This window comes from Lampris incognitus, chromosome 3 (genome assembly GCF_029633865.1).
Source record: "Lampris incognitus isolate fLamInc1 chromosome 3, fLamInc1.hap2, whole genome shotgun sequence".
Classification (NCBI taxonomy): domain Eukaryota; kingdom Metazoa; phylum Chordata; class Actinopteri; order Lampriformes; family Lampridae; genus Lampris; species Lampris incognitus.
In genome coordinates this window covers 104,571,405-104,595,116 of record NC_079213.1, presented here as the reverse complement: position 1 = coordinate 104,595,116, position 23,712 = coordinate 104,571,405, and the positions used below count along the sequence as shown (strand labels likewise).

At 45.3% G+C, this 23,712-nt stretch overlaps 1 protein-coding gene across 2 annotated transcripts in view; it reads left to right on the top strand.

The window, feature by feature from the left end:
- The window catches only part of slc44a5b (solute carrier family 44 member 5b), a 103,989-nt gene extending 82,485 nt beyond the window's left edge, over positions 1–21,504 (top strand). Inside the window, exons 10-22 of one of the 2 annotated variants that reach the window (XM_056275604.1) lie at positions 1,090–1,202; positions 1,503–1,634; positions 2,829–2,928; positions 3,059–3,151; positions 4,241–4,328; positions 7,224–7,486; positions 7,850–7,944; positions 13,517–13,620; positions 13,819–13,892; positions 15,321–15,391; positions 15,491–15,579; positions 16,902–16,986; positions 19,204–21,504. In XM_056275604.1, the coding sequence (XP_056131579.1) occupies positions 1,090–1,202; positions 1,503–1,634; positions 2,829–2,928; positions 3,059–3,151; positions 4,241–4,328; positions 7,224–7,486; positions 7,850–7,944; positions 13,517–13,620; positions 13,819–13,892; positions 15,321–15,391; positions 15,491–15,579; positions 16,902–16,986; positions 19,204–19,313 (1,417 nt within the window). In that variant the 3' untranslated portion in view covers positions 19,314–21,504. Of the gene's footprint in view, positions 1–1,089; positions 1,203–1,502; positions 1,635–2,828; positions 2,929–3,058; positions 3,152–4,240; positions 4,329–7,223; positions 7,487–7,849; positions 7,945–13,516; positions 13,621–13,818; positions 13,893–15,320; positions 15,392–15,490; positions 15,580–16,901; positions 16,987–17,696; positions 18,175–19,203 lie in introns of those variants that run through there. The other variant, XM_056275605.1, reaches the window with a different exon arrangement.
- The last annotated feature ends 2,208 nt before the right edge of the window (positions 21,505–23,712 follow it).

Genomic DNA, 23,712 nt, shown 5'->3' with positions numbered 1-23,712 from the left:
GCAACAACACATATATCCAAACTAACACATACTATATCTAAACTAAACAACAACAAAAAAATCACTGTCCAAGAGAACGAAGGCCAGCCAGGATGACTGTCAGAACTGGCAGACTGCATAGGCTATCAGTTAGCTTAGCCTGCCCCACTTCCGCGTCCTATCAGACCGCCCTTGGTGTTTCCTCTTCGGGCGCAGCTCCGGTCAGGGCCTTGGTCCTTGGGCCCACAGGTTGCAGCAGACCAAGCTTCCTCAGCCGATCCAATGCCAGCTCTCCCAGCCAGGCACCTTTGACACACCTCCCCCCGCTCCACGCGATGACACTAATAAACACAGTCAAGGCTAGGCGAGGCCGCCGCCAGACCGCCCTCTGTGTTATCGGAACTGCCAGTCTGCATGGGCTAGCAGTTAGCTTTGCCTGCCCCGCTTCTACATCCTGTCAGACCGCCCTCGGTGTTACCTCTTTGGGCACAGCCTTAGGCAGGGCCGTGGTCCCTGGGCCCACAGGATGCAGCAGACCAAGCTCTCCCAGCTGATTCAGCACCAGCTCTCCCAGCCATCAAACGAAGACAAACTTAGATGCAGACGTGGACAAAGACACTGCATGGACGGTACTGGATGAGGCCGCCGCAAATGTAAATTCGCGCAGTACTGGGTGAGGCCGCTAAATTTGTGTTGCCATCTTCCCACACCGGAAGCGGGGGGAAAATGCATGGTATGCATTATATGTGACAGATGTGGATCAAATGGCACCTGCAAATAAATCTCAGCTATTGCTTTAACTGACTTTGAGCACCAAACGCCAAACTGGCAGTCACATCAGGACATTGCAGCACCAGATGGGAAGCCGCCCTGTTTTGTTGTATCTGTAACTGAGAAAGTAATGTCATTGTGATGTGAATGTGGTAACTGATTTTAGGACTATAAAAATAAACTTGACTTTTTAATCAAAGGAAATGATCCAACATTGTTTCCCCAACATCAGTACTCACTAGGCAGTTAAAAAGTAGGTCTTGTTTGGAGATGCTGTTTAAGCCATGTGTTTGTGTACACCCGGTGGTCACTGGTCTGTGTGTGGTGGTCTCCTCTCAGTGGGCTGGTGATAACCATGGTGGTCAGTCTAGTCTTCATCCTGCTGCTGCGGTTCACCGCCGGCGTGCTGCTGTGGCTCATCATCTTTGGAGTCATTATTGCCGTGGGCTACGGTGAGTACATGTGTTATAAAGTTGCCCACATGAGCCTTAATCATCGCGTACTTAATCCACAACAAACAGTGTTTAAGTAGAAACTGCCCACAGTCACTAACGCCGAACTCTCGTCAGGCGGCACCGTCACTTCTGCCGTCTGCTGTATCATCATTATAAACGGTTCAGATTAAAACCAGTCACATCTTTTTTTCCTTGATTTCATTCTCGGTTTTATGTTTTCTTTCCCTCGTGTGCTCTTTTTTTCTTCCACGTGCTTTCTTTTGTCCATTGTTTTGTGTATCTCTCTCTTTCTGTCAGGTATCTGGCACTGTTACTGGGAGTTTAGTACACTGAGAGGAAAACCGGATGCTGACGTCACCATATCAGACATCGGTTTCCAGACGGACTTCAGGGTTTACCTCCAGCTCAGCCAGACTTGGCTGGTCTTCAGTATGTGGCCATCTGTCTCCACACCTTTCCTCTCCATTCAGATAACACATCACATTTGCCATAATTTGTAGTCTTGGGATTGAATTATGATACGCGCCATTTCTTGGATGCACGGTTTACAATTCGGTTCAGTTCGTTCGGTTCAGTTCAACTCAACTCCCTTCTATTCAGATTTTTATTGTCCTGCGAGGGGAAAGTTGGATTGCTGCCAGAGTTAAAATAAATACATAGAAGTACACAATATACACAAGTAATGCAATGACGGGTGTCCAGGTGGCATGGCAGTCTATTCTGTTGCCTACCAACACAGGGATCACCGGTAGTGTTACCTCTGGCTTGTTCGGGCATCCCTACAGACAGAATTGGCCGTGTCTGCGGGTGGGTAGCCAGATGTGGGTATATGTCCTGGTTGCTGCACTAGCGCCTCCTCTGGTCGGTCGGGCTGCCTGTTCGGGGGGAAGGGGGAACTGGGGGGAATAGCGTGATCCTCCCACGTGCTGCGTCCCCCTGGTGAAACTCCTCACTGTCTGTTGAACAGAAGCGGCTGGTGACTCCACATGTATCGGAGGAGGCATGTGGTAGTCTGCACCCCTTTCCGGGTCGGCAGAGGGGGTGGAGCAGTGACTGGGGCGGCTTGGAAGAGTGGGGTAATTGGCCAGGTACAATCGGGGAGAAAAAAAAGGGGGGCTGGGTCCAAAAAAAAGAGATACAGAGTGTTTATGTTGTCTCAGACACATGGCATAGGTAGTTCCAGTGGGAGTTTCTTTGTCATGATTTTCCCATTGATTTACAGAACCACGATTGTTTGAAAACTCATAGCTTTATAATTCTACAAAACCTAAACTTTACAGACATTTGCATGCCATGGAATGAAACCAACCTGTGATTTCAGTTAGCAATTTCTTGCTTATGCATATTCATTTATTTATTCACTGTCACCCACTTAAAAAAATCAAGCTCAGGCATGTGAGGATGTTTTTGTGGTTTTGTGCATGGACGAATAAAGTCGGACCAAATTATTAGACAGAAACTTGAAATTCTTTTACTTTCAGGCCATTTATTTGAAGAATGTGCAAAAGGACGAAAATAACGTTGCTGTCTAAAAGATGAAACTGGGCTGAAAGGTTGTTCCAGGCTAGTGGCGTAATTTGTATTTCCGGACACCGAGACTAATGGTGTCGATCTGTTTTGTAGTGATCTCTCTGTCTGTGATTGAGGTCATCATTGTGGTCATTCTGATATTCCTGAGGCGGAGGGTACGCATCGCTATTGCATTACTCAAGGAGGGAAGCAGGTAAGTGTGGGTGAATAAGGAGGGGGACGCTTGTTAACCTGCCGTTAAATCCCTTTGAGTTAATTTGGAAACGTTGCGATCCGCGTTCAGACGGAGCCGATCCTGTAACCTGTCTCTCTCTCATGTCCAGGGCCATTGGCTACATCATGTCCACTCTCTTCTATCCAATTATCACCTTTTGCCTGCTGGCCATCTGCATAGCCTACTGGGCCGTCACCGCGGTGTATCCTTTCAACTGATGTTTAAAAGGTTGATTATAGATCTGGTTTGCCCGTGCCGACATCGTGAGAAGTCTGCACCAGTCTGCGCAAAATAGGTCAGGTCACCTTGATGTATTGTATGGGGGGTTAAGATTCAACAGATCAAGCCATCGATCAGCTGGAGCTGTCACAAAAATATCACACGTTTGATTTTTGCCGCTGAAGTCTGAGCTCATCAGCAAGTGTGTGTTCCTCTATGACTGCAGTTGCAACCAGTGTGGTTGTCTTGTCTACGACTATAATCTGCTGAAGTCAGTTGTTGAATATATGGTGTTAGGGTGTCCGGGTAGCGCAGCGATCTATTCCGTTACCTACCAACATGGGGATCGTCAGTTCGAATCCTCGTGTTACCTCCGGCTTGTTTGGGCACCCCTACAGACACAAATGGCCATGTGTGCGGCTGAGAAGCCGGATGTGGGTCTGTGTCCTGGTCGCTGCACTAGTGCCTCCTCTGGTCAGTCGGGGCTCCTGTTCGGGGGGGAGGGTAACTGGGGGGAATAGCGTGATCCTCCCACTTGTTACGTCCCCCTGGTGAAACTCCTCACTGTCAGGTGAAAAAGAGCAGCTGGTGACTCCACATGTTTCGGAGGAGACATGTGGTAGTCTGCAGCCCTCCGCGGATCAGCAGAGGGGGTGGAGCAGCGACCGGGGTGGCTAAAATAGGGTGATTGGCCAGGTAGAAAAGGGGAGGGGGGATCATGCAGTTCTACCCTCTTGAGGTCAGTAGTAGTTTTATTATAAGACATACAACTTCTGAGGTCATTCAGCAGTGGAGGGTCTAACTTTGGTATTTGAAGTGGTGGCTGCCATTTTCCATCATATCATGAAGCTTCCTGTTTGTGACTGAAAGGGACCACGATGTCGACAGCACAACACTGTGACCATCCTTTTTGATATACATTTACTTTTAATTTTAATGATGTACCCTTGACACTGTGGAAATCTACAGTTAATATCTGCAAACTACAATTCGTTTTGTTGGTAGTCAGCAGCAGTTACAGATTCTGAATCCACTTTCTCCTCTGGGTTGCCCTTAACTGATTTCCCTGCAGTTTCTTGGCGTCCTCCGGTGATGCGGTCTACAAGGTCATGTCTACGCAGCCAAACTGCATGTATGCCAACATCACCTGTGATCCAGAGGTTAGCCGCGCTCCGCAAATCTATTCTGCTTTGAATTTTTGATTTTGATGTACTGTCTTAATCCAAGTGGGGGAATCCCTCTCTGCATTTAACCCATCCTAGCTGTGTAGCTAGGAGCAGCGGGCAGCCGCCGTGCAGCACCCGGGGACCAACTCCAGTTCGTCTCGCCGTGCCTCGGTCAGGGATACAGACAGGAGTATTAACCCTAACATGCATGTCTTTTTGATGGTGGGGGAAACCGGAGCCCCCGGAGAAAACCCGCCGTCGACACGGGGGAGAACATGCAAACTCTACACAGAGGACGACCTGGGATGACCCCCAAGGTTGGACAACCCCGGGGCTTGAACCTTCTTGCTGTGAGGCGACAGCGCTAACCGCTGGGCCACCGCGCCACGTGGTGGTGTGATTTGCAAATAGGAGTCGTCTTGGGACTACCTCATTGTGTGCGACGGGGTTTTTTAAAGGAAAATGCTGGTGTTGTTGATTTAGTTGTCAGATCTGCGTCATTTCTGCGATCCGCGTGATGTTCTCTGTGAATTACCACCCGGTCGTACGTCTTTCGCCATCTAAATGCATGTAATGCTTCATCGCAACAAGAACGGTGCCGTTATTTGTGTGCCGATAGCCTTCAGCATAAATATTTATTCCTGATTTTGAAGTGTTGACGTTGGTAATGGACAGTGTTGAAAGGCTCGTTAATCAATTCACCCGGTGTGGCGTTTGGCAGGAACATTACAGTCAAACCCGGTGTTGGCAGCTATGAACATTTGTTTGACAGAGATTCTATATGGGCTGCAAAACCTTTTCAACCAGCCGGCGCCTAAAAGGATTTGACTAATGTGTTATTCAGGCACATGTGCTTGGATAACTGGAGCATTAACCCAAAGCCATTTGAGAGGAAACGGTCTATTAATAATGCAAAACGGAGGTGCATGAAAAGGAGATGAATGGAAAAGGGGAATACGCCGGCTCTTTTATCCTTTTCTCTGTAATAGCAGATTTGGCACATTTTGAAAAACTTTCCTCAGGGAGCGTTGTGCTTCTGTCCCGTCGCCTCTGGGTTCATATGACTGTCCCCGCCACCCCCGAAAGACTCGACACGGAAGTTTATCTCCCGGGTGTCTCTTTTTCCCTCTCAGCTCTCCTTCTGTCGTAATGAATGAAAATAAGACAAAGTCGAGAGGACCGCTCACTTTCATTTAAAAAGAAAAGCAAGAAAAACCACTCAGTCCAAGAAAGTGGAGTCAGTTCATGTGGACACCGCATGTCGTGGGAGAGACGTTTCATCACTCATCGAAGTGACTGTCCGTCTCAACTGACTGCAGGTGGAGTTCACCAGGGAGGATGTGAAAAATGACAGGTTAGCCTTGGACTGTCAGATTGCTATTGGTGATGGGGGACATTTGATTGTTGAGGCTTTTTTTGGCGGCGGGGCTTCCCCCCTTTTTCTCCCCAATTGTATCCGGCCAATTACCCCACTCTTCCGAGCTGCTCCACCCCCTCTGCCAATCCGGAGAGGGCTGCAGACTACCACACGCCTCCTCCGATACATGTGGAGTCGCCAGCCGCTTCTTTTAACCTGACAGTGAGGAGTTTCACCAGGGGGACATAGCGCGTGGGAGGATCATGCTAGTCCCCCTAGTTCCCCCTCCCCGCTCCGAGCAGGCGCCCCGACCGACCAGAGGAGGCGCTAGTGCAGCGACCAGGTCACGTACCCACATCCGGCTTCCCATCCACAGACACGGCCAATTGTGTCTGTAGGGATGCCCGACCAAGCCGGAGGTAACACGGGGGTTCAATCCAGCGAGCCCCGTGTTGGTAGGCTGATTGTTGATGTTTACCGTAAACCAACACATACTGATCAGTACTTAAGGTTCGACTCTCATCATCCACTGGAGCACAAACTAGGAGTCATCAGGACGCTGTACCACTGAGCTGACAACCTCCCCACCGACACAGCGGCCGGGGAAGGGGAGAAATCCCACATTAAACAGGCCCTGGTTAAGTGTGGTTATCCTAACTGGGTGTTTGTCAAAGCCAGGAAGACGCCCAAACAGTGCACCAGCCGATCGAAGAGCTGCCTAAGTGTAAACCAGTGGTGACTCCATATGTGGCAGAAGTGTCAGAACAGTTGAGACAAGTATTTTCCAAATACCACATCTCAGTTGCTTTCAAACCCCCAAACACACTGCACCAGAAATGTGTGCACCCCAAAGATCTGGTCCCCTGACACAAACGGAGCAAGTGCCAGGAGGATTGCCGTGACTTTTACATTGGGGAAACTAAACAGACACTGGCCAAGAGGGTGGCACAACACAGGAGAGCTAACACATCAGGCCAGGACTCCACTGTCTACACCCATCTACAGGCCATTGGCCACTCTTTCAGGGATGAGGATGTGCACATCCTTGATAGGGAGCAAGTCGAAGAGACCATCTATGTGAAGAGGGAACGACCATCCCTGAACCGAGGGGGGGGCCTAAGAGTACATCTGTCACCATCTTACAATGCTGTGATTGCAAACATTCCCAAATCCTCTGTGAATAGTACACATGGCCGTTGTAACTCTAGTTAATGGTCATGGCAATTTGCATATGAAACCAATCGCTGGTTTCGGTTGTGATGCAGTTGTGGTGTTTATAAGGTTGGGGATACCTGCAGTCAGTGGAGACTGAAGAGGACACTTAGATGAGTGATGAAACGTATCTCCCACTAAATGTTGTGTCCAGATGAACCGATTCAACTTTCTGAGATTTCCTTAACTGGATTATTGAGCACGCATCAAGACAAAAACCACTCAAGGCCATGTGAACATCTGCAAATATGCCATTTTCACTGTTGTTTGCATTTATCCTATGGTACAAACGATGTCCTGTACGGCGCCTCTCCCCCCAGACCTTCAGTCAGAGCAACGTCACCAAGGTGTGCCCGGGGTCTCAGTGCACGTTTGCTTTCTACGGCGGCGAGAGCCTCTACCACCGCTACATCTTCGTCCTCCAACTGTGTAACCTGTTGGTTTTCCTGTGGCTCGTCAACTTCACCATCGCCCTGGGTCAGTGCACGCTGGCTGGCGCCTTCGCTTCCTACTACTGGGCCCTGAAGAAGCCTGCCGACATCCCCGCCTGCCCCCTCTTCTCCTCTTTCAGCAGAGCCATACGGTAAGCAGCTGGATGGGGATGGGGAGGGGGTTCCACCTTGTGCTGAGGTTCCCAGGGTGTCCTGGAAAACAGTGTAGTATGTCCAGTCAAGGAAAACACCTGGAAAATTGAGAAAAAAAATCATCAAGTGTCCTGGAAATATAATTGAAGTCACAGAAAATTGTAAAGTTAGGTTATCAAATCCTTTTTCTGTGTGCTGGTATGAATTTTAGGCAAAATTTCATATTTTTAGAGGTTGAAGACGTCACATTGGTGTTTAAAGCTTGGGCGATATGTTCACCGACTAGCTAAAAGTGTGTGTGTGTGTGTGTGTGTGTGTGTGTGTGTGTGTGTGTGTGTGTGTGTGTGTGTGTGTCTGTCTAGGTTTCATACAGGTTCCCTGGCCTTCGGTGCTCTGATCCTGGCTATGGTGCAGTTCTTTAGAATTGTATTAGAGTACCTAGACCACAAACTCAAAGGTACGTCTGAACTGGTGTACACATTACATTGGAAGGACACACTAAAGACCGTGTACCATTAGCCTCTTTACCACTGATGCACTGTCCCGTTCTGACAAACAGTGGCCAGGGGTTCAGAGAGTGTTTTCATTATCTGCAGAATGGTTCACAAATAGGTCAGGAAGTGCCACCAAATGGTAGGTATGGCTATGTTCACCTATTGTTCCAAGTCTAAAACGAACCCCTGATGGTTTAAATGTGTGTCACAATAAATCAATGTAATTGATTACCCAGGAAAATAGAAGACCAGCCATATTTGGGATCTATAAGTACCAGTTTGAAAAACCACTACTGTAGGAGATAGTCTGAACTGTTTTTTATAGTGTCTCCCAGTTTAACATCATGTTGTAGTAACATACAGTAGCCACATGTTCACTGTAGTTCACTGTTTCAAGCCCCGTATTTGAAAAACTAAGGTCCTGGGGCGTTCGGGTAGCGTAGCGGTCTATTCCATTGCCTAGCAACATGGGGATCGCCAGTTCAAATCCCCGTGTTACCTCCGGCTTCGTTGGGTGTTACTACACACACAATTGGCTGTGTTTGCGGGTGGGAAGCTGGATGTGGGTATGTGTCCTGGTTGCTGCACTAGCACCTCCTCTGGGCCACGTCCCCCTGGTGAAACTCCTCACTGTCAGGTGAAAAGAAGCAGCTGGTGACTCCACATGTGCCTGAAGAGGCATGTGGTAGTCTGCAGCTCTCCCCAGATCGGCAGAGGGGGTGGAGCAGTGACCGGGACGGCTCGGAAGAGTGGGGTAATTAGCCAAGTACAATTGGGGAGAAAAAAAGGGGGGGTTCCAAAAAAACAAAAAACAAAGTCCCTTCAGATATTGTCTGTGACTGACACAGAGAAGCCCCTGACCTAACTTTTATTAGTTAAGTGCTAGCTGATGATAGCATGCATATGAATTTTGAAGCAATAATTCAATCGCATCACTAACATGATCATAACTGTCAAGAGTTTTACCATATTTTGCCAATACAGCGACCCAGCCAGCCATTATACTGGTATAACAGTGTAACAACCACAGATGACTAGTCTCGCTAGCCTTGGCTAACGGGTCCGACCCTTTAGTTGACAGGTTAGCTTAGTTACCCGTGGTGCGGGGAACCCAGGTTCGATTCCCGGCTGTCCCCTGAATTCTCGCTACATTAGCAACATTACCCTTGTGAGTAATTACTGCTTTAAAATTCATAAGACTGCGGCCATAATACAGCATTTGGCTTGTAGAACAAAATCAAAAGGTAACTTAATATGTTGTGAAATACAGGTCTCATTTTGGCAGCGTTGTCTTTTTGTCCAATGGGAAAATACAATGGGGATTTTGAGGTGTGAACCATCTGCCATCTTGTGGCCAATGTTGTCCTACAAAGTTACAACATGGCTGGGACAGCAAACAGACCTGGCTTTATAAAGCACTTTTTTCATGAAGATATCAGTCTGATGGCTCTGTCGTTCACCTTCATTCAAAGATTCAAAGGTTTATTTGTCACATACTTCACGTACAAGTACAATGAGCAGTGAAATGCTTATTTGGCAAACTCCAAAGCTGTGCAGCAAAAGTAGAACAAGTAAATAGGAATAGAAATTAAAAAGTTAGGGCATCCGGGTGGCATAGCGGTCTATTCCGTTGCCTACCAACACGGGGATCGCCGGTTCAAAGCCCTGTGTTACCTCCAGCTTGGTCAGGTGTCCCTACAGGCACAATTGGCTGTGTCTGCAGGTGGGAAGCCGGATGTGGGTATGTGTCCTGGCCGCTGCACTAGCGCCTCCTCTAGTCAGTCGAGGCACCTGTTCGGGGGGGAATAGCGTGATCCTCCCATGCACTACGTCCCCCTGGTGAAACTCCTCACTGTCAGATGAAAAGAAGTGGCTGGGGACTCCACATGTATCGGAGGAGACATGTGGTAGTCTGCAGCCCTCCCCGGATCGGCAGAGGGGGTGGAGCAGCGATCGGGATGGCTTGGAAGAGTGGGATAATTGGCCAAGTGCAATTGGGGAGAAAAAGGGGGGGGGGATTTTAAAAAAAATCAGTGGACAATACCAAATGTATACTGTGATAAATACCTATATGCAAATGTGCAAATAGTCTGTGTGAAGGAACGTGTCAGAGGCAAAATGACTAGTGACATTTCTTACTGATGTCTGCACAGCAAACACAGCCTGGTTCTAGTGTTTACATCCTGTAGGGGGCATGGTACCGGCCATTCTCACTGTTGTGTTTGCTGTTTCTGTTTTGTTCTTTCAAGTTACCGAACCATGCAACCATAGAGAAGGTTTGCACTGATTCAGTTAATGACCTGTAAACCATTACTGCCATCTTGCTGTGTAGGTTATAAAACACAGAGCCTGGGGTGTCCTGGTGTCTCAACTAGTTCACTGCATACTGTGTAGGATCAGTTACATTTACTGTTTGGCAAGTGCCATTCATAACAGAGTCAGCAATTAGCAGATTAATTTGAATGTTACCAGCTGGCATCATAGAGTGCTACATAGTAATTGTAGTCATCATAGTAGTAATCATCATAAGTAGCACAATATGAAGTAGTAGTAGCACAGTTGCTACATAGTAATCACGTGATCAGGAATCCTGAACATTTAATGGTCATTTCATTTCATGCACTTGTGTACATGAAATATCGTTTGCCCCAGCCCACAGCAGTGCAACACAAGAACACATATATCCAAATGAGAAAAAACTACAAAAACACATATATCCAACATATCAATAAAAAATTCACTGTCCAAGAGAGTGAACGCCAGGATGACTGTCCGAACTGCCGGTCTGCATGGGCTAGCAGTTAGCTTAGCCTGCCCCGCTTCCGCATCCTGTCAGACCACTCTCAGTGTTTTCTCTTCGGGCGCAGCTCCAAGCAGGGCCGTGGTCTCTGGGCCCACAGGGTTCAGCAGACCAAGCTCTCCCAGCCGATCCAGCGCCAGCTCTCCCAGGCGTCAAACAAAGACACAAACTTAGACGCAGACGTGGACAAAGACACTGCATGGACGGTACTGGGTGAGGCTGCCGCAAACGCAAGTTTGCACCGCCACCTTCCCACACCGGCACTGGGTGAGGCCGCTGCAAACGTGAATTCGCGCCACCATCTTCCCGCACTGGAAGCAGAATCATAACCAAGAGTGCATGTCAAGTTGAGTGCATTGAGTGTAGGTGTGTCATAGATCATCAAGAGGCAATGAATAGGGGAATTAAGGTGTAAAGAAGATGTAAAGAACAATAAAGAACAAGTCAGAAAACAGGCAAACTTTGTGTTCATGTGCAAGCAGAACGAACGCGGTGGTAGACAAAGTATCAGGATCAGGTCTGAACGTCGCGTCCCCCTTCTATCTTCACTCTGTGTTCCCTTTCTGTCTGTCCTTTCTAGTAAATGCTAAAATCCTCCAAAAACTCTTTAAAAACAAAAAATATCCCTGAAAGATTGTACATCTGTCACAGGATGTGCAATCTTTCATGTCCCGTTCTGCAAATTGACTCTGTTTAACTCAACATTTGTTATCTTATCTATAATAGTAACTAAGTAGTTATTGTCCACCATTTCAGTCTTTTTACCATTCTTTGTCTTTGGAGTGGGGGATGAAGTACCTCTTCTCAAATCAGTGTATACTACAACTCTCAGATGTTGACCTTGAATGTTCCTTGCTCCACAAATTCCACGAGTGTTTCACCACATGTTCTTTGATGATGAAGGTGATGGTGTCGACTGACAGATTAGTGATGTCTGATGAAGGACGTCTGAACAAGAGCAGGTGCATGACTGTATTTTAAGAGGTTTGTCGATCTGGATGCGCCAATAAATGGAAAAAGCCTATCCAAGAACACGCAGCAGCCTTCTCCATCTGGCCAAGGCTAACCAGGCTATTGAGAAGCCTCCTCTCCTGAGATCATGGCTGGATTTAGGTTTCACTATCTCTGTCTCATCATGTCTGCCCCACCAGCCCGTCTGTGCACAAAAATCAATGTGAGAGACTAGTTCAGACTTCCAGAGGGATAAAGTGGTGCAAATTTATCAGAAGGCCTTCATCCTGTGCCCATTTCTAATATGTACAGATTCTTTACTCTCTGTTACCTCTCCAAATCAGAGGTTACAGAATAAATTATTTTAAATCATCAGCAATCTTCCTTACTGTATTTTACCATGGGTCTGCCTTTCCTTCATAGCTCTTTACAGTAAGGGTATATTTATTAACATGGGCTAATTCAATAATGAGCATTAACTAACAGTCAATTAACAGTTAATGAACCCTAACATTAGTTAATATAGTAATAAGCATTAGATAACCCTAATCCTAATAAGCATAAAGTAACTGTTAACAAACTTCTCTTGTTAATATTTATTAAGGATTTACAGGTTAATTAAGGTACTCACTAATATTAGTAAATGATTACTAGACACATTAGTTAACTGTTAAAGTATTAGTTAATACTTATTACTGGTTAATTAATGTCCCCTTATTGTAAAATGTAACCCTTTCCTTTAATAAGAGCCATAATAACGTTATTGATTGATATAATCAGTCATTTTATTTCCCTAGTGACCTCTATAGGCAATCAGTAGGAATTGCAATGACAAACTTTCAAACCAAATTCAAAGTTATGCTTTGCTCATTGTGTGTACAGAATAAAACACAACTTACAGAATACAACATTGGAAGAGGATGACAGAATTATAATGGAATTGTATATGAAAAATATGATGAGGAGGACACCAAGCAGTGTCCAGATGCCACCAGAACAGCCTAGGACCTTAGCCACATGACCACCAGCATCATGTGGACCTGACAGGAGGACAGACTACACATGCACACAGGGGAGACTCACATCACACCATTCATATACGTGGGAGAGGAGACAAGAGAAAACATTAATCATATATGGCAGTGAGAGAAGAATATAACATTGAAACAGGATAACAATTATACGGATTTATGTAACAAATGTGATGAGGAGGATGCCAAGCAGTGTCCAGGTGGCGACCATTGTCACCATGGAGACCTGGGAGGAGGACAGACTGCATGTGCACACAAGGGAGACTCGCATCACACCATTCACACACACAGATGAAGAGAAAGGAGGAGACATTCAGAGAGAGAGAAAAGACGTGAGAGAAGAAAACAGTCTACAATAGTCAATAATCTATACTCTCTAATATCGCCAGCGGAACGGTGGTTGGTAAATTCATTGAGACAGAAACTGGCCCACCATGCAGTACAGGTCGTGAAGCACTCAGTGTAAAGGCAACTAATTGTCTGTTTTAACAACCCTTCTTTTTCCTTGTATGTTTTTATTTATTAAGTCCTAAATGTATCTTTGTTTATGTTTGCTGTGTCTTTGAAGATGTGTATTAGGATGGGTTGGGGGTTTATAAACTAAACACAACTCTATTATAGTTGCCAGTGCAATGTAAAATTGACAAAGCTCAAATGAAAATATTGGTTGAAATAAAGAAAGAAGTATCGACCAACTTTGCAGCAGTAATGCTGATGACGCTGGTGGTATTGACGGTATGTGTATGTTCACAGGTGCTCACAATGCATTTGTTCGATTTCTGCTTTGCTGCCTCAAGTGCTGCTTCTGGTGCTTGGAGCATTTCATCAAGTTCATGAACAGGAATGCATACATCATGGTGAGTAATGACACGGCTTTGGTGCCAACATTTTTTAACGAGTCCTCGCCAGTGTCGGTTAGCAGTTAAACTGGTTTAATAGACCTGGCTTGTGGCTCGGTGCTAAATCATCCTACCGACCGCAACAGACTTTGTGCAACTATTGACATTTCTTTTTTCTCCCTTTTTTTTTTTTGGCCCCCACCACCCACCCAATAGATAGCAATATATGGGAAGAACTTCTGCACCTCAGCCAAGGATGCGTTCTTCCTCTTGATGCGAAATGTTGTGAGGTATGTCCTTCGAATGTGCTTCACCTATACGCCTGTGAGTTTGCAAATATGGGCATTAAAGTCGCTTAGTGTATGTAATAATGATAATAATAATAATAATAATGATAATAATATGGACTGGCGGCCTGTCGAGGGTATCTCCCCGTCTGCCGCCCAGTGTCTGCTGGGATCGGCTCCAACATCCTGTGACCCCAATTGGGGCAAGCTGCTTGGATAATGGAATGGAATAACAATAACAGTATTAATACTAACTACAACAAAACAAAACAACATTAATAACAACAATATTAATAATAATAACCTTTATTTATACCTTTATATTTATTTATCAAAACAAAAGGTTGCAGTGCTTCGCATAAATGAATGCAGACAACCAAATAATAAACAAAATCATAAGAGCAAATTACACAAATAGACAAATAGTGAAGAACATCGGCACGACCGAGCTGAAGACCATACCAAAGAGTAAAAGCAATTCTAAAAAAGTCAGATTTTAGAAGATATTTGAAACACACCACTGAGTTTGCTGGTCTGACCTCTGGGAGATCTGCCAGAGAGGCCCTATGTGATGATGTCAGGGTGCGTTTTGGCTCATAGGGAGTTAAAACGTCATTAATGGTAATGGAAATAGCCCAAAATTCAAATATGAGATGGCTGAACAATGACGGTGTAGCCTGATGTCCTCTATGATGACCCCTAAAACAGCCGGGTACGTTGGATCAGGACTAGGGCTGGTTAATAGTTCAAAGTTATTGTTTAGTGTCATATCGTGATACACAATTTTGTTGTATAAATTGCTGATAACAAGAATCTCTCACCCCAAACTTTTCAACAAATGAAGTCTGAAATATTTGAAGGAATATTATTTGAAAACTAGTTTTGGTTTGATGTTACACATGACATTACCAAACAGTTCCATGTGATGAACCTCAGCTGGATTCTTATACATGGAAATTTGCAAATATCAGCAGTTAACATGGTATATATGTATTGATATGGTGTAACGTTTCCTGTGATGATCGTGGTAATATTTTCCGTTTTGTCCAGCACTAGTCGGGACATGGAGTAACACAGTAACTTGTTGTTTGAATTGGTCCTCAGTGTGAATGCTCACTCTGGTTTATGGTTTGAGGAGTGTTTTGGCATATTCTGTAAATTAGTAAAAGCAGATGTTGATAACATAACATGCCCATGAAAAATACAAAATAGATGGTTACATTAGGCTAATTGGCTGTTATAACAAAACATATTTATTTCCATTAAAGATCGTTGGCAAGTTAAATTCATGAAAATGTGATGGGTGTTTGTCCCACGCTGGTGAATCTCCTGTTCAGTCTGTCTCAAGGTCTGTCTCTTGGTATCTGATGGGGCTTTCTACCTCTCTCTGGGTGGCTGGTCTTCTTCTCCTTCGCTCTGGTTCTTCTGTAGGGTGGCTGTTTTGGACAAGGTGACAGACTTTCTGCTCTTCTTGGGAAAACTGCTTATTTCAGGGAGTGTTGGTGAGTTTTATGTGGCACAGTCGGTGACGATTAGTGTGGGGTGTGTTTATTTGTTGTTTCCCCCCCCCCTTTGCAAACTTCATCTTAAATGTTTTCCAGGCGTGCTTGCATTTTTCTTCTTCACTCGTAAGATACCAGTCATTCAAGAGGAGGTGCCATCCCTGAACTACTACTGGGTCCCCCTACTGGTAAGGAATGAAAGTGTTTTTTAAAAGTCGTAACCGATACCTGAAAGCTACAGTGTGGAATTTTTGTCTCCCCCCTCTGGCAGTGAGAGTAATTACTTCTCTTCGTTTATCGCACTCCAACAAGGAAACGCTACACCAGTGGTTATCTGTGTTTGTCCCTGCTTTCAGTTGCTTTCTTTCTTTTTTTTATTTACTTTGATCCTTCCTCTGTACGGCGAGTTTATTTTCTTTCTGCAGCCTCAGAAACTTTTCTTGAATGCTTCTTAGGTTTTTCTGCCGGAAAGCTTCGAATCGCGGAAGCTTTCTGTCAGAAAGCCGTTGCTGGTTGACGTAAAACGCATAACTTCCGGTGTTCTAGTGCGGGAATGTCGCCCCAGATTGGGAACTCCGGTACGTTGCAAAATACGGAGAGATGTACCTGGTGGTGACAGGCTTAGTCAGCATCGTGTGAACTCGTCTGGCAAGGACATGAATGTAACAGACGTTCATTTATATGTAAAAGTCCTGCATTCTAGTGTAAACTACTAATAAGACACGTTAGCCCCCTAGCTAACGGGTCTGACCCTTTAGCCGAGCGGTTAGTGACGTCGCCTTGTGGTGCAGTATACCCTGTATCGAATCCCGCACCGGGCAAGAAAATAACCGGTTACATTGGTGGCAGCGGTGGGATCCGGAAGTGTGCAGATCCTCAGAAGTCTCTTCGGAGCGCCGGAATGACAAAGCGCGAGGGTGCGCTTCCGGGGAGGGTGACGACTGTAAACTACTAATAAGACACATTAGCCCCTAATTAACGGGTCTGACCCTTTAGCCGAGCGGTTAGTGATGTCGCCTTGTGGTGCAGTACACCCCGTATCGAATCCCGCACCGGGCAAGAAAATAACCGGTTACACTAGCTTTAAAGATCCAGTGACATGAAAACTATTTTCATTCTTGTTGCCTCTTTTGATCTGATCTTAATTACCTCTTGTTAACGCTATATTCTAGAAATCATACACAAATTTATAGTTTATATGAATAATGTTTTGCTTGTTTTGGCAAATATAATAATCTTTTTTCATTGCATCTTCCTGCACTTGCGGGCGTGTTCTCACTAAGATGTTCATTGAATGGGAACGAGACCGAGAGAAAACTAGGGGTTTTCTACCGCCATATTGAAGCTAGCCAATAGTGTATCGATGTCCACATTCTTTTAAAAAGGCCAAACCCCCATCACAAAATCCCACCTGATTGTTCTGTTTCGTTCAGATATACATCAAATTGTAAAAGTTTGCAAGGCTCTAAAAGCGTACGCTGAATACTGATTGTTTGTTTTTTCTTCATAGACGGTGATATTTGGATCCTACCTAATAGCACATGGCTTTTTTAACGTCTACGCCATGTGTGTGGATACGTTGTTCCTTTGCTTCTGTAAGTAGCTGCTTCTGCTCTTCTGATTTCTCTGCGTGTAGCATTATTATAAGTGTTAAATAATGTCAGTTTGATCTCTTAATATTAAGAGGTTGTAAGTGACAGTAGGTTTACAATATCAAGATGAATGCCTTGATCTATTTATATAGAAAAGGGTAAAAAGTTTACAGTTGCACAGAAATACGACACAGCGACTCTTGGCTAGACATTATTCACGCCGTTGAGTTATTCTGTCATAGACCGTTGCACTGAGGTACATTAAAACATATCTATGCAAATCCACCCTGTCCAAGTGAGGCTGAATGAAGACTTAAAATGTATGAATTCAAACTTATAGTGATGGCAATGGGCACCGGATGCCAGCGGTAGATTAATGTGCCAGTTTGTTAAACGGCATATTAACTCAAGACTATCTGGACTTACAGTTGCTACATGGCTAAAAAAAAAAATCCCCTTTACATATGGAAGTCCAAGCTATGGTCAGCGTTTAGCACATTTCCCCTTCAGGTCTGACTACCAACTAAACTGATTGCTTTCTATTCAACTGTTTTCTAACACTTCTTTAATTCCTGCTCGACCTCCCACATTATGTATCTCTGCTAATTTTCTGCTCTCATCTATCTCTTCTCTACATGCACTGTGGGCTGTCTACTTCTTCTTCTTCCTCCTCCTCTTCCTCTTCCTCCTCTTCCTGCTTGTTCCCGAGCCAGGTGAAGACCTGGAGAGGAATGACGGCTCCTCCTCCAGGCCTTACTATATGTCTCCCAGTCTGCACAAGATCCTGGGCAAAGAACAGGGTGCCAAGTTGTGCGCCGGCTCTTGAGCCATGGACCTCCTGCACTAACCCGTAACGCTGACACCCTCCCCACCTTGTCTGTACGTCCATGTATTTGAGGAAGTGGGTGGGGGATCCGGTCGTGTCTAGTCCAATCCAATCCAGATTCTTTCCAAAAGAGACTAAAATGAAGGTCCGAGGATGATCTGGACATGACGGGGGCATGTTTTTTTTTCTCGTTTCTTGTGGACGGCGACATGGGTTGTCGAGAAAAAGGTTAGCTCTGTTCACTTCCTGTCTTGAGCCAGCTCTGTGCACTTTGCCTTCCTATTGCCGTGTATCTTTTCTTTCTCCTTCTGGTTTGATTTCCACTGATCTCTGCCTCGCTGAGAAGCGTGCATTTCAAAAATGGACTCGATGAAGGCATTTGAAACACCCCCGCTCACGTCAGGACCTAAAATGTACAGATGCCTCAGAAGGACTGTGGCACAATACAGGGACACGACAAGACTGTGGACTTAAAAAAAAAAAAAGAAAAGACAAAAACAAAAGCGGTTTATGGGTGTTATTGTGTGGCACTTCGGTCACGTCGTGTAAAATCATGTCTTTTTTGGCACTTTCATGTTTGGGAAAAGAAACAACGGATGGCGTCCGTCTAGCATGATTACGTTATTGGCTCTGTATGTTTGCCGTTGGTTTGACAGGCTTTCTTTGACCTGCCATATTTACACTAACACAAATCGAGAAAAAAAGGTGGCCGTGCAATTCTGCAGATAGGATGGCAGGTTTTACTTCTTTTACACCAATTAAATAAGGTCGCTCACAGGCGTTTATGAAGTTACCATATAGTTATTGATGTACTGTATTATAAGAGACTGAGATATTTTATCGGAGGTCAAGACTTTGAAACACTTTTTATGCTTTTGCTAAGGATAAAATTTGAACAGAGCCCGATGACCTTCAGGAAACTTCTGAATGCAGTCACTAGTTTATGTGCCTAGTTGTGAAAAGAGGGATGATGTTTCTCTTATTCTATGGTTTTTGACCTCTCACCGGGAACCTTTTGAGATACAGTTTATAAAAAGGATGTCAAAGCCATTTTTGGTAAATTTTCTATTGAATGGTTTCAGATGTCGTGTTGTTTTTAATACTGAGTATATTACACACAACTGTCTGGAGGTAATGCAGTGTTTTTTTTGTATAGCAGTCTTTTTTTATCAATGAAATTCAATGCAAAATGTGAATCCTTTTTTGAATAAATATAAATGGCTAAACTGTGGTGCGGTGGATTATCCAGGCGATGGCGTGTGATTCCGGGTTTTAACTGATATGCAGCCAAGGCGGTCAGATGGCGATCTCACTTTGTTGCCCTGGTTGACGTTCTCGTTATTAATTTGTTCAATTGCTTCTTTTGACATGAACACGCTACTACTGCCCCTCAGTGGTGGATCTGGAGACGAACAGCGGCTCCTTCGCCCGGCCTTACTACATGAGCAGCTCATTGAGGCGCATTCTGAACAAGAAAAACAGCAAGAGGAAGAAGAGGCGGTAGATTTCAGAAACCAAGCCAGACGAGGGAAGGCGTTCGATGGAGGACGAGTTACCAAAGCGGGGTACGGACGTGTGTTGGCAGAAGCAAAATGCCACTTCCTCTGTGAAAGAACTCTTTGCAACAAACCATAAGTATTCTGTGTAGCCAAAGTGCATATAACTGACTCAAATGAGCTGCTTTACTCTTGTTTATACTCACCTTTTCATGAATTCTCACCCTTCTGATGCACTTTTAAACTCCTCTAGAGTCCCAGCCTTTGTCATTCGACGATGTGCATAACAACGTCAAAGCAAAGGAGGCGAGACAAATTCAAATGAGAAAGGTTAGGGACACACAGCCGAGCTCTGCTAGTGTCGAACACCCTCCGTCAGTATTGTTTGCCGCTGTCGCTGTGTAGTTTGCTGAGGGGGGCGAGCCGAGCTCTTGAGGAGCAGAGCATCGAACAGACGCAGCCTACCTGGCACCTGCAGTTTTCGAATGCACATATCTGGAGAGGAGGGTGTCATTCACTTTCTCCCTGTCATATTAACTAATTCTGTAATGCTTCAAGAAAACCATTGCATTACACATAGCAACTTTAACCTCTGCAGGGCAAATGCATACTCACTGTCACTGCATTTAATTTTTTTTTTCATTGTCCCGTGCTGTATTGCTTATAATTGTTTTTGTTTTTATTTATGTGTTTATGTAAAGCGTTTTGAGTGGCTGTTGCGGCTAGAAAAGCGCTATATAAAATGCACCTTGATTGATTGATTGATTGATTGTCAACAATCGGGCTTTTGGTACTGAGGTGTAATTGCCAAATACGACCACGTGGTGTCGCCACATATCACCCGAGGTCTTTTTTTAAAAAAAATTTAGATTTTTTTTTTATTGTGGGGGGGCATTTTCTGCCTTTATTTGACAGTCAAGTCAAGTCAGTGTTATTTGTATAGCCCAATATCACACATTTGCCTCAAGTTGCTTTACAGCAACACAACATCCCGTCGTTAGACCCTCGTATCGGATAAGGAGCAACTCCCTAAAAAAAAAACCCTTTAACAGGGAGAAAAAATGGGAAGAACCCTCAGGGAGAGAGGAGAGCAACAGAGGAGGGATCTCTCTCAATTTACAGAATACAACAATGATAGTTGAGAGACACAGGGGAGGGCGTGCAGCAAAGGGCCCGGGCCGGATTTGAACCCAGGCCACTCCGGTAAGGACTCAGCCTTATGTGGTACATGCTGTACCAGGTGAGCCACCGGGGTGCCCCACCCGAGGTCTTTTCACCAACGTCTTGACGCATAGTCAATAATCCAGGTGTAGAAAGCCCCGAAAGTTGAATCCGTCTTGTCATTAACTGGACGAGGACATGAATGCACCGCTGATTAAATGAGTTTCAGGGTAAAAAAACAAGTCAAAGTGTAGGTCACCCATGCACTGTGATTACGGCCCCCGGCCCCGGGTCGTCTCACATTGAGAAACATATTCGTCACACGGTGTCCACCCCTCTAATTTCCCATTGCACCGTCAAGTATGTAATAGCACGGCAATCAAAGTGCTTCATTTCCAAAGTGCCTGTCACTTAGCATTAGCTGGGGGGCCTGGCCGCGTCTCACAGCTGCGTTGCTTTACTTTGGATTTACAGATGGCGTGTTGACCTCATTGTGAAAGCCCAGCAAAGCTTCCAAATTGCTTTTCGGTCACACACACACAAAAAAAAAAGATTGTTGTTTTTTTTTTAAACGTAAGGTGACGCGATCACATGTGGGGAGGGTGTCCAACCTTAAAACCTGCAGATGGTCTCCCCGTATCATACAGGGATTTTGTGCTTTCTATGTTTAGGAAACATCATATCAGTAATAATAATAATAATGATGATGATGATACGAGTTGTTTTTGGGGGGGGGGGGGTCAGGCCTTTCAAAACAAGTTTTACAAAGTGAGTTGAAAATGACATTAAACTTAAAAAGCTAAAACGGGGACTAAATAGAAATACGAGATGGGACAGGCACAAAAGAGAGAATAAGCTGATAGGCTGGGCAGAGTAAAGGCCTTGAGGTGGGGTTAGCTTGCTGTCTGGGTTAGCTTGCTGTCTGGGTTAGCTTGCTGTCTGGGTTAGCTTACTGTCTGGGTTAGCTTGCTTTCTGGGTTAGCTTGCTGTCTGGGTTGGCTTGCTGACTGGGTTAGCTTGCTGTCTGGGTTAGCTTGCTGTCTGGGTTAGCTTGCTGTCTGGGTTAGCTTGCTGTCTGGGTTAGCTTACTGTCTGGGTTAGCTTGCTGTCTGGGTTAGCTTGCTTTCTGGGTTAGCTTGCTGTCTGGGTTGGCTTGCTGACTGGGTTAGCTTGCTGTCTGGGTTAGCTTGCTGTCTGGGTTAGCTTGCTGTCTGGGTTAGCTTACTGTCTGGGTTAGCTTACTGTCTGGGTTAGCTTACTGTCTGGGTTAGCTTGCTTTCTGGGTTAGCTTGCTGTCTGGGTTGGCTTGCTGACTGGGTTAGCTTGCTGTCTGGGTTAGCTTGCTGTCTGGGTTAGCTTGCTGACTGCCGAGCAGATCCGTCCCGTTAGAAAGCCGTGGTGTAATGAGCCGGTCCTCTTTGTATTTGATCAGCCAACAAATTGGTTTGAAGTATTTATCCTGCCAAGGCCTCGTTTTGTCAACAGGCCAACGACAAAGATAGGCGACATTTTGTTAATTTTCTGACTTGACCCCGCAAGCGTTGCTCTCGGCTCGCCCCCGGGATCAGTTTGTGTTGGTCGCGAGCCAACGAGGTGAGAAAAGCAGTTCGGCTAATTTGTTTACGACGGCTCGTGTGTGATTGGTGGAGGCTTTTACTCAAATTAGTTTTAATTTCTGCGGTTTACAGCCGGGCTGGAGGGAGCCTGGCTCCAGAGTGAGAGACGTCGTTTGGAAAACAACAACTGGCATCGGCTTACGACATGATTGATAGCATGCCATTATATAAAATGGCAGCAGCCTACCTTTTAAAAGTCTAGTATGTAGCCAAAGGCGTTGTTTGGCAAATGATTTATTTTATACGTAATGTAATCTCTTTAATTTAGAGGCAGGTGTGTGTGTGTGTGTGTGTGTGTGTGTGTGTGTGTGTGTGTGTGTGTGTGTGTGTGTGTGTGTGTGTGTGTGAGTGCGTGTGTGTGTTTTGTAACAGCCCTATACAGTCTTGCCAAACTGTGCCGGGCTACCTCAGGGTGTCATCACAAACAGCTTCACACACTTTCTGCCCCCGCTGGGGCAAATCACACTCACACACGCTCAAGCTAATGCCCACCCTCACTACCTAACTAATGCAAAGCAGCCCGAGAGGTGAAAGATGATGCCTGCATGCACTGTGCAGTGTGCCCTGCATGCACTGTGCAGTGTGCCGTGCATGTTGCATGATTTACTGTTTTGTATATTTGTCAGTGTATCATGAACTTGAACTTGCCTAATTTTGCAACTCCCACCGCAACGCCGCGCAGCTTTTGATTTAGTTAGATGCCCACGAGCAAGGCTGCCGGGATCTGATGAGTCAGAACATGGTCTTCTCCCTCCCTCGGCTTGCAAAAGGATTCTTTTGGTCAACCACAGGCAACAAGCAGACACAAGCAGAACGGCTCGCCCGGGTTGAGCGTGCGTCACTTGCCTCGCCGCAAATCTCATGAATGTCAAACTTTGTTAGGGCAAATGTGCTTGACAGAAAAGGGACGAAAGCTGCAAACAGCAGCAGCGGTTTGCTGGCCACTGGTATAATAAGCTGCTCTCCCTGCTCAACTCACAGGTCGGTTTTTGTGCAGAAGCGATGTCGTAAATATCTCGGGACTTGTTTTTATTTGTACAGAACGAATAACGTGTATTTTATTGTATAACAAGGTGACCGTGCAGAGGCTCCACGTGCTGTGTGCTGCACACAAGGCCGTCATAAATATACTATGTGTAATTTGGATGTTGTCGTCCAACTGATTTGTTAATGACGATGTGATGTAATTACTGTGCCATGTTTGCCGTTTGGTGGTCATTTGACTATGTAACAAGTTTTTTTGTTTGGTTTTTGTTTTTTTTACATTGACATCTTGAAATATTCTTAAATTAGACATTTATTTTCAGAACAGACGTCTAACATACACACAAATAAATAAATAAAACTGCAATATCCAAACACTGCGATACAAACAATTCATATTTCAGGTTCATCTTCATAATGACTGAGTGTTCATTTTAAGTGGCGGGCAGCTCTGGTGACGTCACTTAGCAGCGCCGTCACGCCGTGGCTCTTTGCGACGAGGACACGGACACGCGTTACTTTCTCGTGCCGTGTCTCACACGAGGCAAGCGGAGCTCTTTCCATCTCCACGCAGTAACGCAGCACATTAAGATGTCAATTACAACCATCCATAAATACTCACTGCGACTCAAAGGTTCGCGAAGAA